This window comes from Schistocerca nitens, chromosome 7 (genome assembly GCF_023898315.1).
Source record: "Schistocerca nitens isolate TAMUIC-IGC-003100 chromosome 7, iqSchNite1.1, whole genome shotgun sequence".
Lineage (NCBI taxonomy): Eukaryota > Metazoa > Arthropoda > Insecta > Orthoptera > Acrididae > Schistocerca > Schistocerca nitens.
In genome coordinates this window covers 283419046-283437592 of record NC_064620.1, presented here as the reverse complement: position 1 = coordinate 283437592, position 18547 = coordinate 283419046, and the positions used below count along the sequence as shown (strand labels likewise).

Below are 18547 nucleotides of genomic sequence, written 5' to 3'. Positions count from 1 at the left end.
AAAGAATGCACTGAAACTGGACACATATCTGATGGACTGTGAATATAAAAGTTACAAATATTTATGGTAGCATATTGGTTTGTCAAGGGGCACAATTTCTGAGATATTAAAAACCATATTGACAACAGCCCTATAACAGGAATTCAGGGTGAGGGGATAATCACAATAGTCAGTACAGCTTAAACATGCAGAAAAGCTGAAATTTTAAATGGATCTTGGAAGATTTCATGTGGTACCTTCAACAGCACTGTTAAAATTAAATTAACCACAAAGTTCACTAGAGCTGTTAAGTTATTTCCTATGTAGTAGACAATCGATCATTTCATAGCGTAGACATTTGTGCAGAAGGTGAGGTGCATACTCCACTTCTGGCACAATACTGAAGAATTTTTTTTTTGGAACTACAAGAAGTGGCATGATGAAAATCTTTAAATCTCTATGAGGTAAAAACTAAAATGTAAAAATAAATATGGAGATTCTACTCTGATTTCACTATTGAAAAACGTTTTGTTAAAAATGGTTATGTCAGATTAAGGCTCACTGGTATGACTACACCCTATCATCCCAAGGCCAATGGTCATGGAAAGAATGCCACTGTTACATCCTACGCCAAACAGAAAAAGTGACCTGCAATCAAAACTTTACTGTATTCGTTCATTATCTGGAAAGGACTAAACAATGAAGGCAGAATATTGTTAACTATTGGCACTAATAAAGAGTGTTATCAAAGGTGGTATACTTAAAGCACACAGAAAGTGCGCTTTTCATTTCATACGATAACTGTTCTCTCTCAAAGAATGACAGTCACACAATGAATGGTAAATCAGCTAGGATCCATACGGCCACCTTATCTAATTTCAAAGTATCTAACAGAGGAATATCCACAAAATTTTGAAAAGGAAGGATTGCTACTCACCATACAGATGGCATATGGCACACTGGGTTGCATGAAAAGACTCTTACATACTGAGCTTTCAGCTAAAGCTTTCTTCAGAAAAGAAATGAAAAACACACACACATTCACACAAGCAAGCACGCCTCATGCACACATGACTGCTATCTCCAGTTGCTCTGGCCAGAAGAGCAGCCACAGATAGTGGTCATGTGTGTATGAGGAGTGCTTGCTTGTGTGAATATGAAAGAGTGTGTGTGTGTGTGTGTGTGTGTGTGTGTGTGTCTGTGTGTGTTTTCCTTTTCCTTGTTGAAGGAGGCTTTCACTAAATGCTGAATGTGTAAGTCTTTTCATTGTGCCTGACTGCAACTCAATGTGTCATCTATACAGCAAGTAACATTCTATCTTTTTCATAATATTGTTCAGAAGATTTAAGGTTTTCAGACGGTCATTTACATAATTCCAGTTGCCTTCCTCTCTCTGGGCTACAAAAATTACAGCATTCACATAAAATGTGAGTTCAATTCAGTTAACTGTAAATGAAATATATGCAAATTTTTACAAGCTTCAATAGTTGCATAAATTTAATTTGCAGTTGGTCACAAGAAAATAGATAAACCGCAAAAAATGTAAAAGGAAACTTCTATTAAGAAAACTAATAAATGAGAGACAGAATTTCTGGTCAGTACTTACCTCCAGGAGGCAAAATGTTTACTACAGCTGATAGACATGCAAAACATAGAAGTAATCCTAGCTTTCAGAACCATTAGTTCCTTCTGCAGGCAGATGAGAGTGATGGAATGGGAGAGGTTGATAAGGGAAGGTAGGTTACCCAGACCACAGTATGAGAGGTATACATCTATAGTGAATATGAGAAATTAATTTCAAGTGTACTTTCACTATTTAGTACAAAATTTTTTTGCTTTTTGTTGTGATGCTTAAGTGTTTTCACAGAAACTGTTAATGTAAGATTCTAACATTCTTAAATGTGAACTGAGTCATGAGTTTTGTTAGGATAACTCAAAAAACAATACAATCATTGTTTATGAAAGGCAAGGCTCTGGGTCTGAGTCTCTGTCCATAAATAATATTTATCTGTTAAGAAGTCTCATTCCTAAACAGTAACTAAAACTGAGGGCAGAAAAAGCAAACATACACACACTCATTTTGCACTAATTTTCTCAAATGATGAACAGAATAAGTGAGAGAAAGCTCAATGCAGTTCTGAGACTAACATAATAAGCTGAGAAAGGATGTTCACAATTTTAAAGTTGAAACATACCATCAACTCTTTTCATTGCATTCCCTCATCCCATTTAAGAGATAAATTTCCCAATATCACAAAATATTACCAATGATAGGATTTAAAGGCCAACACAAACAATTTCTACACAATTTACAAGAAAACAAAAATAATACAAAAATATGCACACTTACTTTTGTGGCATTCTTCAGAGCTTGGTAACGTGTGAGAAGTCGAGATACTTTTACAGAAAGCTCTGACTCCCCTTCTATAGACTGGCTCTGCTCACTAGCATTGGAGAACTCATCTCCCTTTGCTGTTATCTCCTCCTCAAGAGATCTCAGTTTATCAAGATGTGCCTGCTTAGCTTCCTGGGTACTACGAAGACTTTGGTCTTTCACTTGCAACTCTTTCTGTTTTATCCAATTCGTAAGACCATCTACAACTTCCTCGAATTCTGTCCATTTACAGCACAACTGACGTAGTTTATTCTGTGAGTTAACACAATTTGCAAGGAATGATTCCCAGGCTGTTTTCTGTTCCTCGAATTCCTTTAGCAAGGCTGGGTGACCAGATATATCAGTTCCTTTCAAAACAATCTGCAATTGTTTATAACAGCTATCAATCAGCTGGTCACCTTCAGGTTTCTGTTGAAGGATATCTTCAATTATGGCGAGCCTGGCATCAGCACCATCCTTCTCTACAGACGTATCATCACAAACAGCTGCAGCCTCGGCAGACAAAGAGCTGAGCCAGTCACGACATTTTTCTAACATCTGCAGATATGTTTCATGATCAGTAACATGCTTCTCAGAATCACTAATTCGATCCTCCAATGTTTTTGCTAATCTCTCATAGGAGGTAAGAATATCATTGAATTTAGCTGTTGCTTCTGAATCAGATAGGTTCACAATTTTTTCCTGGAGTTGGTTCATAATTGTCTTATGTGTTGCAACATCTGGGGCCAGGGAACGGTAACTGTGCATAGCAAGCTTCTTTTCCTTAAGAGTAGGTTTTAATTCTAGTTTGCTGCCAAGTTTTGCCTCAGATTCCTTAATCCATTTGCACACTTGTGTGTAACTGTCATCAAATGATGATCTGTGCATCATGATTCCTTCAATACGCTTTTGTATCTCGTTTGCTTTATCAATTAATGTCTCTGAAGCATCTCTCAACACTCTCAGTTCTGTACGTATTATTTCTCTGTTTTCAGGAGTTACCCCAGAGAATAATGCTTCTCCAGTTTCCACTGCCTTATTCAGAAGGACTTGTCCCCTTTCTCTCTCTTCAGCAAAAGATTTCAGCTCTTCTAATTTTGCCTGGTATACCTGCATTGGTTTTGCTGGAGCTGAAAATATTTCTTCATACGATTTCAGTTTTTTGTCAGCATCACCCAACCACTTCTCCACATCTTTAACAGAGGCCTGATATAGATCTCTATTGGTATTGAGTGCCTCCAAACGCTCAATGTAATTATTTGCAAATTTAAGAACAGCTTTATATCTTGCTGTCAGATGGCTGACATACTGCCCCACTCGTGACTCAGGATTCTCTTTTGTTATTTCATCTGCGACACCTGTAATATTTCTAATTTCTGATTCAAATGTTTGAACCTGCTTTTGGAATGCTTTCATCTCTGCAATTTTATCTACAATGGTAGACAGGTTCAGCTGATTCACTGTTTCATTTCTCACCTGAAAAGATCAAACACACATATAATATACAAATTTATAATTAATTATAAGAACAAAGCTCTCTTAGAATATAAAAAAATGCAATCAGCAAGTACATTTAATCTCTAGTAATAAAAATGAGATGTAATAAGGAAACAAAACTCTGGAAAAAATTCTGTCATGTCTTTTTTATATGTATGGAGATTTTTTCACAGGTATATATTTACTGTAACCTGTTACTACTGCAAAAATTCTTGCAACAAGTCAACAATTATGATGAGTGATCTACTTAATATAATCAGCATTAATTGCATACATCCATACTAACTTTTATACTTCAAAAACTTTAAACTTTAAATACTAAGCTGTTCAAAAATACACACCTTGCCCTCAGTTTCCCTGAGCCAAGAGGCTACATTTTCTGACATAAGTTCATATTTCTGCCAAAGGTCAATGTTGTACTCAAGCAGTTGCTTAATAGTTGAATAGTGTTCTTTAAGGGAATTAACATCATCGACAAGTTGCTGACATTCTTCTTTCATCTCCAAAATACGCTGTGGTGTTTCCACCTTCTCCAAAAGCTGAAGTGACTGGTCAAGTTCTTCTTTCTTGTTGTCACAGTCAATTAAACCAGCTTCCACATCACGAAGTGAGGCAGCTTTCACTTCTAAATTATAGCGATCACTACCAGCCTCAGGAGCACACCATCCAAGCTTCTCACGGTGAGTTGCCACAACACGCTGCAGAGCTGCAAAACGTTCTGTATGGTGCTTCTTTAAAAATGTCAGCAATGTTGTTTCTATTTTGTTAGTGTGTGAAGAAACACCATCATATCTTTTTTGCAAACCACTTAATTCCTTAGGAAGACTTGAATCTGCAAAAGAAGGATAGCTTACTTTCATTTCATCAATTTTATTATCAAGTTTTTCAAGATCTTTGCTAAAAGTGGACAGGTCTTTCTTCAAAGACTGACATTTTTGGAGCCTTTCAAGTATCTTTGAGTTTTCTCCTGTGAGGTCATCACATTTTATAATCGCTTCTCTGATCCTTGTAATGTTATCACTAGCCTTTTTAATCTCCCCACGAACATCCTTCTCTTGCTCTAAAAATTTGCAAGCAATGTCTTCAAGTTTATCAGCAATGTTTTTCACATCAGAAAATTCTTCTTCTAGCAGTTTCACTAGTGATTCAAGTGTAGATATTGGCTTCCCATCATTCAGTTTCACAAGCTGAGATGTCTTGGCAACAATGCTGCCTTTCAAATTGTAGTAAGTAGGTAGTTCATCTTTGTAGCGATTTAGTCTTGCTTGACCACTCTCACTGTCAGACAGATTTTCACATGCACTGGAAAGTGCTTCGCTTGTTTCACCAAGCCAATGTAGAACTTCATTCTTGCTGTCTTCAATCTGTTTCCAAATAATCAACTGCATTTCCAGATCCTGGACTCTCTTCATTGCAGCATCATAAGCTTCTTGCCATTGAGAATGTAGAGCACTCAGTTCTTTTTGAAGCCCTGTTGTGTCAAATTCAGGGAGATTTTCTGCTTGTCTCATTAAGATCTGTGCTTTACTGTCCATTGTATCCACAGAAATCTTAGCTTTCTTAAGGATGTCCAGTGCCTTCTTGGCCTTCTCATGGATGAGAGCTGCTTGGGTAACGTCAGCAGGGGCCTCCTGTATTGTTCCACATAGTGCCTGTGCCTCCGAAATTCCACTCTTCACTTTTTCAGCTGCATCACCAAAGTGCTTCCATGTAATGTCCATTTCAGTGAATAGTGCTTTTTGTTCCTTCAGCATTTCAGTTACCTGAAAGAAAAAAATCAAGATGAAATGAATACTACTCATGTTTTTTCAGCAGTGATAAAAAGTTTTATGTTTAGATTAAAGTAATTCGAGATGGCTCCATGTTAAGGCACTATGAGTGCTAGAACCGACAGCATACATCAAACAGAGGTTCACAACATTTGCAATGTAAAATTGTAATAAAAATAGAAGTTTAATATTACAGACATAAAATTTTATTTGCAGTTATTAAGTTTTTTCCTAGACTCCAACTGTGGTTACCACTTGCTCCAAAGCCAGCAGAAAAAGTTTGTTTATTATGTTTAGCAGATTATGAAAACAGAACATTAAGCTTTTTGGCATCATATGTTATGTTTTTCTAGAACTGTAGGATAATTAGCACTGGATACCCAAAACACAAATTTAAAACCAATAAATAGAACATATCACCCATTTAAAATTTTTTCCCCAAAAGTTAATAGTTCAAGAAAGGAAACCCATGATCTTCAATAGATATATAGCCACATGGACAACTGAATATAAAAACCCAACCAGTAGCTTGTACCATCTCTTCTCCCTGAAAAACTCTGTCCCGTGACATGCAGTGAGCAGCTGAATCTAGTATCAGTGATTTTCCTGGATCAAGGTAACTTGGCAGATATTTGTCACGGTGCCATAAGAAAAATCCAGTACCTGCACAACCTCTGAGGTGGAGTCCACCATGCTTTGTACTGTTTATCGAGCAAACAACCACCTTCCCATGAACAAATTTGCTAATACCATGTGTCCTGCCATTATTCTATTCTCATAAAATGGGCTGTAACAGTATACCATACATTGTTTTTCTTTAGTCATTCTCAAATATGGTCTTGAGTGTTGGTTCTGATGATTTTGTTCCTGGGCTAAGCAGAGCTACTGCATGTATTTTGTAAACACTCTACTACTTTTGACTTAACATGAATCTAAGATTTTTTCATATTTTCTAAAGTAAATCAATGTGCTATGTGCTGTAATCATACTTAATGGAACTTTTGCATTACAATCACTTAATTTTTATTTTCATCAACAGGTACCAGATTCCCTGTTTTCCCTTAATTCGGATTTCATCATATTTACAGCCAATAATTGAAACTAATTTCTTGTTTCATCAGTTCTAAACAGTATTAACCAAATATATGAAGCAGAACTTGTTCTAAAAAAAGTCTTTACCTTCTCGAAGTTTGTGTCAACTGAAGTCAATATATTCTGTACAGTGGCAGCACCTGATACGTCTGCCTCCATAAGGGCTCGTCCCTGCTCTGCTAGTTTCTGGCGAACAGACTGGCGCAACCTGTGCTCTTCCAGTAGCGCAGAAAGAGTGTGTGCAGCTGCAGCTAGTCTTGATGGAGTCTGGCAGGCTAGTGCCACCTCCTGTATCTTTTCCTGTGATGCTAACAATGCCTGGGATACTTCTTGCTGCATGCGCTGGAACTGCAACCATCGTTCCTCCACCTAAAAGCAACAGTTGCAGTAAAGAGAGCTACTCCTATAAAAATCTGAATATAAGGAATTCAAGTACATTTATCATAGAAGTAAGTAGAGTAGCATGTTGGACAGGTATCTAATGTCAGAATATGATGTGAAAACCTATGACAGATAGATAAGTCATGTTTAACATACACATAAACATGCCCATTTGATACAGTTTTTTGCTTTCATATTCATATATAATTTTATTTCATTAAGATTAAGTCTTCTAGTTACATTGTTACTCCTACTTATTAAGACACAATCAACAGTGAAGATAAATATTTTTACACCTAAAATAACATGAAAAGTAAGAAAAGTATTTAATAATAATTAAAGAATCACTCCAACAACACAGAAGGACCGACAAGCACACATATGGAAGAGCCAACGTTGATATGCAGGAAGCTGTGTCACGATATGAGCAATTTGTAAAGGAACACAGAAGTTTTAACGACGAATATAATGCTTTCTTGGAATGACTCTCTAAGGTTGAAGATGAACTGAAGGAACTTAGTCAGACTGTTGATGATCTGGCAGTATTACAAGTAAGAGCTCTTGTTTTCTTTTTTCCTCCTTTTCTGCTACTATGAAACAAACATTATAGTAAGAATTGTTGATTATAAAATGTTGAACATCAATGTATCCATTTTAAAAATGCTGCATGCTGCATTTTAGTCATAAATGTGCTGAGCAACATGGTGAGTAATAGGAAAGATTTGTCATGATTCAATAGCTGTGTTAGAAAGTTGCTATGAAAGAAAAAGAGAGCTTCATCACAAATGTAAATCAAGTTGAAGCCTTGTTGACAAACTAAAGCTGAATGAAGTTAAGATGTGCAAAATGGGGCAATGCAAGAAGTGTTCATGAACCTGAAAGTAAAATTTTGCCTCCTGGTTCAGTAAAGTAAGTAAACACACAAAAATCACCTATATAGTCACTCAGGAACATCAGCAGTTCACATGTCTATTCAAGTCAACAAATAGATGGTAGCTGAATGATGGATTTAATGCTCCAATGTTCAAATTGTAACATGTAAATAATCCAAGAGAGAGCTTGCAGGCAGTACAAATCTCTACCATTCAAATTACTTCTCATTAGTTGTTCCTGTGTGAGATTGCTTGTGTGTTGGCGCTGTCCGCAGGATTACAGTGTTCGGATGGAAAGGCTGTAATGTCAATCTTTTGACTCTGAAAAATGTTAGACATTTAGTAGCTGTAATAGCAAGAGAAAGCAAGAATTGGTTATGGCTGCATTTTTAAACCTTATTAATCATAGTTTAAGATTATGTGAACATAGAGTTATCACACAGAAAGTTGTTTGACCAATCAAATTTCTATTTGTCATCAGAACTTCAGATAACCAAATCTCACATTTATGTACCTATGAACCATGGACCTTGCTGTTAGTGGGGTGGCATTCGTGCCTCAGCAATACAGATAGCCGTATCATAGGTGCAACCACAATAGAGGGGAATCTGCTGAGAGGCAAAACAAACATGTGGTTCCTGAAGAGGGACAGCAGCCTTTTCAGTAGTTGCAGGGGCAACAGTTTGGATGATTGACCGATCTGTCCTTGTAACATTAACCAAAACGGCCTTGCTGTGCCGGAACTGCGAACAGCTGAAAGCAAGGGGAAACTACAGCTGTAATTTTTTCCAAGGGCATGCAGCTTTACAGTATGGTTAAATGAAGATGGAGTCCTGTTGAGTAAAATATTCCGGGGGTAAAATAGTCCCCCATTCGGATCTCCGGACAGGGACTACTCAGGAGGATGTTGTTATCAGGAGAAATAAAACAGGTGTTCTGTGGATTGGAGCATGGAATGCCAGATCCCTTAATGAGGCAGGTAGGTTAGAAAATTTAAAATGGAAAATGGATAGGTTAAGCCTTGTTATAGTGGGAATTAGCAAGGTTCGGTGGCAGGAGGAACAAGACTTCTGGTTAGGTGAATACAGGGTTATAAATACAAAATCAAATAGAGGTAATGCGGTACTAGGTTTAATAATGAATAAAAAAATAGGCGTGCGAGTAAGCTACTATGAACAGCATAGTAACGCATTAATGTGACCAAGATAGACACGAAGCCCACGCCTACCACAGTAGTAGAAGTTTATATGCAAACTCGCTCTGCAGATGATGAAGAGGTTGAAAAAGTGTAAGATGAGATAAAAGAAATAATTCAGATAGTGAAGGGAGACAAAAATTTAATATTCATGGGGGACTGGAATTCGATAGTAGGAAAAGGAAGAGAAGGAAAAGTAGTAGGTGAATATGAAATGGGGGTAAGGAATGAAAGAGGAAGCCACTTGGTAGAATTTTGCACAAAGCATAACTTAATCACAGCTAACACATGGTTCAAGAATCTTGAAAGAAGGTTGTATACATGGAAGAGGCCTGGAGACACTGGAAGGTTTCAGATAGATTATATAATGGAATGGTAAGACAGAGACAGAGACAGAGACCAGGTTCTAAATTCTAAGACATTCCCAGGGGTAGATGTGGACTCTGACTACAATCTATCGATTATGAACTGTAGATTAAAACTGAAGAAACTGCAAAAAGGTGGGAATTTAAGAAGATGGGACCTGGATAAACTGAAAGAACCAAAGGTTGTAGAGAGTGTCAGAGAGAGCATTAGGGAATGATTGACAAGAATGGGGGAAAGAAATACAATAGAAGAAGAATGGGTTGCTTTGAGAGATGAAATAGTGGAGGCAGCAGAGGATTAAGTAGGTAAAAAGACGAGGGCTAGCAGAAATCCTTAGGTAACAGAAGAAATATTGAATTTAATCGATGAAAGAAGAAAATATAAAAATGCAGTAAATGAAGCAGGCAAAAAGGAATACAAATGTCTCAAAAATGAGTTCAACAGGAAGTGCAAATTCGCTAAGCAGGGATGCCTAGAGGATAAATGTAAGGACATAGAGGCATATATCACTAGGGGTAAGAGAGATACTGCCTGCAGGAAAATTAAAGAGACCTTCCGAGAAAAGAGAACCACCTGTATGAATATCAAGAGCTCAGATGGAGAACCAGTTCTCAGCAAAGAAGGGAAAGCTGAAAGGTGGAAGGAGTATATAGAGGGTCTATACAAGGGCAATGTTCTTGAGTACAATATTATGGAAATGGAAGAGGATGTAGATGAAATGGGAGATATGATACTGCATGAAGAGTTTGACAGAGCACTGAAAGACCTCAGTAGAAACAAGGCCCCGGGAGTAGACTGCATACCATTAGAACTACTGATAGCCTTGGGAGAGCCAGCCTTGACAAAACTCTACCATCTGGTAAGCAAGATGTATGAGACAGGCGAAATTCCCTCAGACTTCAAGAATAATATAACAACTCCAATCCCAAAGAAAGCAGGTGTTGACTTATGTGAAAATTACCTATCAGTTTAATAAGTCATGGCTCCAAAATACTAACAAGAATTCTTTACAGATGAATGGAAAAACTGGTAGCAGCCGACCTTGGGGACGATCAGTTTGGATTCCATAGAAATGTTGGAACACGTGAGGCAATACTGACCCTACAACTTATCTTAGAAGATAGATTAAGCAAAGGCAAACCTACATTTCTGGCACCTGTAGACTTGGAGAAAGCTTTTGACAATGTTGACTGGAATACTCTCTTTCAAATTCTGTAGGTGGCAGGGGTCAAATACAGGGAGCAAAAGGCTATTTATAAATTTGTACAGAAACCAGATGGCAGTTATAAGAGTCGAGGGGCATGAAAGGGAAGCAGTGGTCGGGAAGGGAGTGAGACAGCATTGTAGCCTATCCCCGATGTTACTCAATCTATATATTGAGCAAGCAGTAAAGGAAACAAAAGAAAAAATTGGAGTGGAAATTAAAATCCACGGAGAAGAAATAAAAAGTTTTTTGAGGTTTGCCGATGACATTGTAATTCTGTCCGAGACAGCAAATGAAGATATAAGATGAACATCAATAAAAGCAAAACGAGGATAACAGAATGTAGTCAAATTTAATCAGGTGATGCTGAGGGCATTAGGTTAGGAAATGAGACACTTAAGGTAGTAGATGAGTTTTGCTATTTGGGGAGCAAAATAACTGATGATGAGGGTATAAAATGTAGACTAGCCATGGCAAGGAAAGCTTTTCTGAAGAAGTTTGTTAACATCAAGTATAGATTTAAGTGTCAGGAAGTCTTTTCTGGTAGTCTTTGTATGGAGTGTAGCCATGTATGGAAGTGAAACGTGGACAATAAATAGTTTAGATAAGAAGAGAATAGAAGCTTTTGAAATGTGGTGCTACAGAAGAATACTGAAGATTAGATGGGTAGATCATGTAACTAATGAGGAGGTACTGAATATAGTTGGGAAGAAGAGGAATTTGTGGCACACCTTGACTAGAAGAAGGGATTGGCTGGTAGGACATGTTCTGAGGCATCAAGGGATCACCAATTTAGTGCTGGAGAGCAGCGTGTAGGGTAAAAATCGTAAAGGGAGACCAAGAGATGAATACACTAAGCACATTCAGAAGGATGTAGGTTGCAATAGGTATTTGGAGATGAAGAAACTGCATCAAGCCAATCTCTGCACTGAAAACCACAACAACAACAACAACAACAACAACAACAACAGTCACTCAGTGATCAAATTGTTGCCAGAATGGAAGATAAACAGAGAAAGAGGGAATACTGAATTCTGCCCTCTGAAATTGTTTCACCGAGAGAGATAGTAATATGATTCTCCGTTTCAATCAAACAAATGTGAAAATGACAGATCCTGAGATAACAACACAAGTTAAGAATGCTTGTTACTTGCCACAAAGAGGACGCGTTTAGCAGCAGACAGGCACATTTTAAAGTAGACTGTTTAATAAGCAATGTAATTATCTCTCTCTCTCTCTCTTTCTCCCCTCCCCCCCCCCCCTTTCCACAAACACATTCCCACACACACATGGTCACTGTCACATCCGGGCACTTTTATATGTGCCTTGCAGCTCAACACCTCCTCTAAGTGGTGAGTATCAATCTATCTTTATCTGTTATTCCTCCCTGAATTTTCCATCATTAGATGTTACGGTAAGTGATCACAGAATAGAAAATCAACTAAAATCATTCAACAAAGGAAAGGCAACCCTGGTTAGACATGTTAGTTAGCTTCATGTTCCATGGATCATTTGTATGAAAAATTTTAATGATGTGTAATGAGCAATTTTATATTCATATCACAAATTATTTTGTAAATATGGCTACATGTGGGCCATTTACAAGTTGGTGTTTTTTTGAGTGATTCCAGCACATCACCTTTTACACATTACAATGACAGAAATTCTTCCACGTCATAGAAGATGTCACAGAGAAACCATTTCAGGTTTGTTTTTTTTCCTTCAAATTTTACTTTGTTGTCTGTCAGATATTTTATATCACTCAGTAAGTGTTCACAAATTTTGGTTCCAACATTCTGCACCCTCTTTTGTGCTAAAGGCAACCTTAATGTGGAGTAATGAAAGTCATTTTTTCTTCTGGTATTGTAATTGTGTACATCATTGCTTCTTCTTAAATACTGGGATTATTTACAACAAACTTCATGGGGGAATAAATTTACTGTGAAGCAGTAGTCAATAAAACTGGTTGTAGAAAAAGTAGGTGCCAGAGAGAGATTAATTGGAAGAATCATGTGGAAATGTAACCCATCAAGAAAAGAGGTACCTTAAAAAACCCTTTTTTGATTAATTCTTACATAATGCTCATCAATCTGGGAAATTTAGCAGTTAGGATTAACAGAAGACACAGAGAAGATCCAAAGAGGATCAATATGTTTAATCACTGGTTCATTTAGGAAGCATGTAAACATGATGGAGATAACTCAATCAACTTGGGTGGCAGACACTGCAAGGGAGGTATTGTTGGTCACAGAGAAGTTTTCCCAGAACGTATAAAACGAGAAGTCAGGCAATATATTACTCCTACCCATACATGTCTTGTGAAATGACTATCTGAGGTCTTACAGAGACACACCAACAGACCTGCTCCTTGCACACCATTTATGAGTTGAACATGAAAGCTGGGAAATGACAGTAGCAGCGAAAGTACAATTTTTGGTAGTGGTCTTTACAAGAAGGCAACAGGAGGAATTCAACTAAACTGGAATTATGATCTTTGCATATAATAACTGTTACAAGTGTTGGTCCCAGTGACACTGTAACTTTTCAATAACCTTAGCTGTAGATCTGTGGGAGTAAAGGATTGCTGCTATGTCGTCATAAAATATTTGTGTTCGGGAGAACATATTTTTTTAAAATAAAGATTAATAAGTCAACTTAGTACTTTTGACACTTGCAGTCTTGTTTATTTAATATTATTTAATAAAATTTTATCATGGGAACAAAGGCTAATCATCACGAAAACAATGATTCGGCCAATTAAGTGTCTGGAAAGGTATTATAGGAAGGGCACAGGTAACCACTATTATTTCCTCATGTAACAACGAAGGTCACTAGTAGCAATTACTTTTTGAAAAAAAAAAGATGGGGCAATGAAAGTAAAAAAACAAGAACTCACCTGCCGCATAGAATTTCGAGCATCTTCAAGTTGTCTCTCAATGAGCTCCAGCTGCTCTCTTAGTGCAGCAACATGCTTTTCTGCTGATGGGCCTTGCACTATAGTCCCACTTTGTTGAGTTTTTAAGTCCAGTTCTTGTGCTTGTTGTGCCCAGTATTTAATTTTGGAATGCAGTGGTTCAAGTTCAGTTGCTAGCTGTTCGATCTTCTCTGCTGAACCACGCTTTTTCCCACTACTTACTTCACTTTCTAGCTGGAACTGTATATGACTGAGCTGCTCACCTGCCTCATTTGCCCAGCTTATCAAATCTGACCACTGCTCAAGCACACCTCGCTTTTGCTGAAGACGTTCTGACAATTCCTGCAGTCACAGTAATACAATTAGATAAAATTTATCACTGAGATATAACTGAACCAGAATACTTAACAGTAATAAAATGGATTTACAGCTATGAATGAATTTTCAAATTTTTCCTTTTGGACAGTATTACCTATTGACTTATATAACAGACTGACACATGGAACCTCTCTGATGAATACCTAAATTGTTGTGGCCAAGGTACACAATATTTTGACAATAAACAGAGAATTGTCTTCAGTAAATTTGTTGAAAGGACAAAAATGATCACTTAATAAAACTTATATTGCTTCTGCTTCTTCTTCTTCTTCTTCTGCTTCTGTCTAGAGTGAATCCCATGTTAAAGTGTAAGAATGTTTTCTAAATATTTACATAATGTCTATCTGAGGCAGGGTGTGGGTACCAGCCTTGTATTCACCTGCATGGATGTGTGAAATGCTGAAAACCCACATACAGGCTGGCTGGTCCACCAGCCATTGCTGTTAATCCACTATGTGGCTTTGATACGAAATCAGGCTAACTATCCTGAAACATGGAGGAAGCATGCTAACGTGTGTAGCTATCTGGCCAGGTGCGAGGATGACTCTGATGTTGCTGAAATATTTTGCATGTCTGCCACAATGAACACTAATATCTGAGGCTTTTTCAAGGCCATAGTTTACAGTAATCACTGTCAACATAGAAGACATTCCCACTGGCTGGAGAGAAACTGATACAAGACTTAAACAGTCCACACAAGTGCCACATTATATGCACACTGATCAGCCAGACCATTATGACCACCGACCTACTATTGATGTAAATCCATCCAGGCAATAGCATCATCACGTGGCAAGGAATGACTGACAGTCAGAAACACGCACAGTGCATGTAAAATCAGTGAGTGTGCTGTCTGTGTGTAAAATAGGGAAGGCATGTGATCTATCCGAGTTTGACCGACAGCAGATGGTGATAGCCGAGAGGCTTGGCATGAGCATTTCGGAAACTGCACGACTTGTTGGGTGTTCGAGGAGCACTGTGGGGGGTATGTGACAAAACAAAGGTTAAACCATGTCCAGACATCATGTGACTGGGCAGCCAACACTCATTACAGATGTCGGAGGTCATAGGCTAGGCAGATTGGTAAAACAGGACAGGCAGGGAACTCTGGTGGACCTAACAACAGACTTTAATGCTGGGCAGCATACAAGTGTGTCTGAACATATTGTGCACCAAACACTCCTAACGATGGGCCTCCGCAGCTGATGACCAATGCATGTGCCAATGTTAACAGAATGACATCGGCAACTATGAGTGAAATGGGCATATAACCATCAGCACCAGACATTCTCGACACCTTCTTCATCTTGCCAATGGGAGGGTGCAAATCGGTCATCTTCCAGGGGAACAGTTACTTGACACCTGTGCTGCAGGACGGAGACAGTCTGGTGGCGGCTCCATTATACTCTGGGGAACATTCAAATCGGCATCCATGGGTCGAGTAGAACTAATGCAAGGCACCATGACAGCCAAGGAGTATTGTAAACTGGTGGCAGACTACATACACCCCTTCATGACAACCATATTTCCCAATTGCAGTGGCATTTTTCAACAAGATAATGCACCATGTCATAAGACCAGGAATGTGATGGAGTCATTTGAAGAACACTAGCGAGTTCCAATTTATGTGCTGGCTCCCCAACTGGCCAGATCTGAACCCAATCGAGCATACACTACTGGCCATTAAAATTGCTACACCACGGAGATGACGTGCTACAGACACAAAATTTAACCGACAGGAAGAAGATGCTGTGATATGCAAATGATTAGCTTTTCAGAGCATTCACACACGGTTGGCGCCGGTGGCAACACCTACAACGTGCTGACATGAGGAAAGTTTCCAATCGATTTCTCATACACAAACAGCAGTTGACCAGCATTGCCTCGTGAAACGTTGTTGTGATGCCTCGTGTAAGAAGGAGAAATCTGTACCATCATGTTTCCGACTTTGATAAAGGTTGGATTGTAGCCTATCGCGATTGCGGTTGCGGTTTATCGTATCGCGACATTGCTGCTCACGTTGGTCGAGATCCAAAGACTTAGCAGAATATGGAATCGGCTTCATATCACAAGCAGTCGAGATGACAGGCATCTAATCTTCATGGCTGTAATGGATCGTGCAGCAATGTTTTGATCCCTGAGTCAACAGATGGGGACGTTTGCAAGACAACAGCCATCTGCACGAACAGTTTGACGATGTTTGCAGCAGCATGGACTATCAGCTCGGAGACCATGGCTGCAGTTACCCTTGAAGCTGCATCACAGACAGGAGCGCCTGCGATGGTGTACTCAATAACGATCCTGGGTGCACAAATGGAAAAACATCATTTTTTCAGATGAATCCAGGTTCTGTTTACAGCATCATGATGGTCACATCTATGATTGGGGACATCGCGGTGAACGCACATTGGAAGCATGTATTCATCATCACTGTACTGGCATGTCACCCGGCATGATGGTATGGGGTGCCATTGGTTACACATCTCGGTCACCACTTGTTCGCATTGACGGCACTTTGAACAGTGGACGTTACATTTCAGATGTGTTATGACCCGTGGCTCTACCCTTCATTTGATCCCTGCGAAACCCTACATTTCAGCAGGATAATGAACGACCGCATGTTGCAGGTCCTGTACGGGTCTTTCTGGATACAGAAAATGTTCGACTGCTGCCCTGGCCAGCACATTCTCCAGATCTCTCACCAACTGAAAACGTCTGGTCAATGGTGGCCAAGCAACTGGCTCGTCACAATACGCCAGTCACTACTCTTGATGAACTATGGTATCGTGTTGAAGCTGCCTGGGCAGCTGTACCTGTACATGCCATCCAAGCTCTGTTTGACTCAATGCCCAGGCGTATCAAGGCCGTTACTGCGGCCAGAGGTGGTTGTTCTGGGTACTGATTTCTCAGGATCTATGCACCCAAATTGCGTGAAAATGTAATCACATGTCAGTTCTAGTATAATATATTTGTCCAATGAATACCCGTTTATCATCTGCATTTCTTCTTGGTGTAGCAATTTTAATGGACAGTAGTGTATCTGGGATGTCACTGAACGTGGTATTAGAGCTCATTGCCCCCTCCCCAGAATTTACGGGGATTAGATGACTTGTTTGTGTGTGTGTAGATGTGGTGCTAACGCCCTCCAGTGACCTACCCAGGCCTCACTGCTTCCATGCCACTATGCATCACCACTGTTATCCGTACCAATGGTGGACATACCAGCTATTAGATAAGTGGTCCCAGTGTTCTGGCTGATCAGTGTACATAGCAGAAGCATTAAAGGAATAAAATGCATCAATCAAAAATAAATGTAATGCTGCTAGTTATTGAGAGACTTTGCCATACATATGGAAGTACCATCTTCATTCATCCTGATGGTCATATTCTATCCTCAGCCTTCACAGAAGATAATACCATTGAAGTTCCTACAATCTTTAAGTAAATCACTAAGGACTCAATTTATGACTAAGAAACCTTCAAATTCCCAGAATCAGCACGTGTAGACAATCATCAGTGATTCCAACTGCAACAGTAGTATCTGGAGTTATAACCCTTATGGCATGACTGCTATTGTGCAGCAGGAATGGGCAGAAGTAAAACTACTTACACGCATACAGAAGACCAAACTACCAGCATACTTCAATGGTGGGAAATAGTGAGAGGGATATAAACCTAATCTATTATCCAGCTGTAAAATCATAACACATAATGTGTGAAGCCATCTATAGCCCAATATTAATTACACGGCCCAAATGAATAATGTTTGCAGCCCTGAGATTCCACAGTCTCATCTTCCACAGGAGATATACTTTCAGTATATGTGATATATGTGACTGGCCTAGCTGCATTTTAGATGTTGGATGCTGCAGTATCCATCACAGATCCAACACCATAATCTTATTACATATCACCGCAGCTGTGGAATATTGCTCCAGAATGCTTGTAATGTTAGGGTGATGGTCATCATATACCTCACACCGTACCTCAAATATAACTATCCAGCTTAGGGAATATAAATCCCTGTTTGAAGAAACTATGAAAGCTGCAAATTATCTCACTTCAAACTTAAGTGCAGCAAAATTAGATCACTGATCAGGACGACTGAAGGCCTATATTTCAAAAGAGACATTACAAAGCATGGAGACTACTAAAGCCTTTCAATAATAACCCAACAAAGACCATTGTTAATTCAGTGCAAACTGGACCATTCATCAGTTACTCCTGAATGGAAAGGCAATACATAAGCACAGATTTCGCGAAAACTGAAGAAGAAACCAGGAAGAAAGAAACACTCTCAGAATACATTTGTCCGCAGCTCATGGTATAGTGGCTACAGTTGCTGCCTCTGGATCTTGGGATCCTGGGTTCGACTCCCAGTCAGGTCGGGGATTTTCTCCGCCTGAGGACTGGATATTTGTGTTGACCTCATCATTTTATCATCATTCAGGAAAGTGGTGAGACTGGACAGTGAAAAGACTGGGCATTTGTATGACGCTGGTAACCATTTAGTTGAGCACCCCACA

The 18547-nt window shown here is 39.0% G+C and overlaps 1 protein-coding gene across 1 annotated transcript in view; it reads right to left on the bottom strand.

Annotated features, from left to right (window-relative positions):
- Positions 1 to 18547, bottom strand: part of LOC126194652 (muscle-specific protein 300 kDa) — a 607158-nt gene that overhangs the window by 330157 nt on the left and 258454 nt on the right. The window contains exons 31-34 of the mRNA XM_049932837.1: positions 13626 to 13985; positions 6799 to 7080; positions 4192 to 5613; positions 2330 to 3829 (exon numbers count right to left, since the gene is read on the bottom strand). Coding sequence (XP_049788794.1) covers positions 2330 to 3829; positions 4192 to 5613; positions 6799 to 7080; positions 13626 to 13985 — 3564 coding nt within the window. The remainder of the gene's footprint in view (positions 1 to 2329; positions 3830 to 4191; positions 5614 to 6798; positions 7081 to 13625; positions 13986 to 18547) is intronic.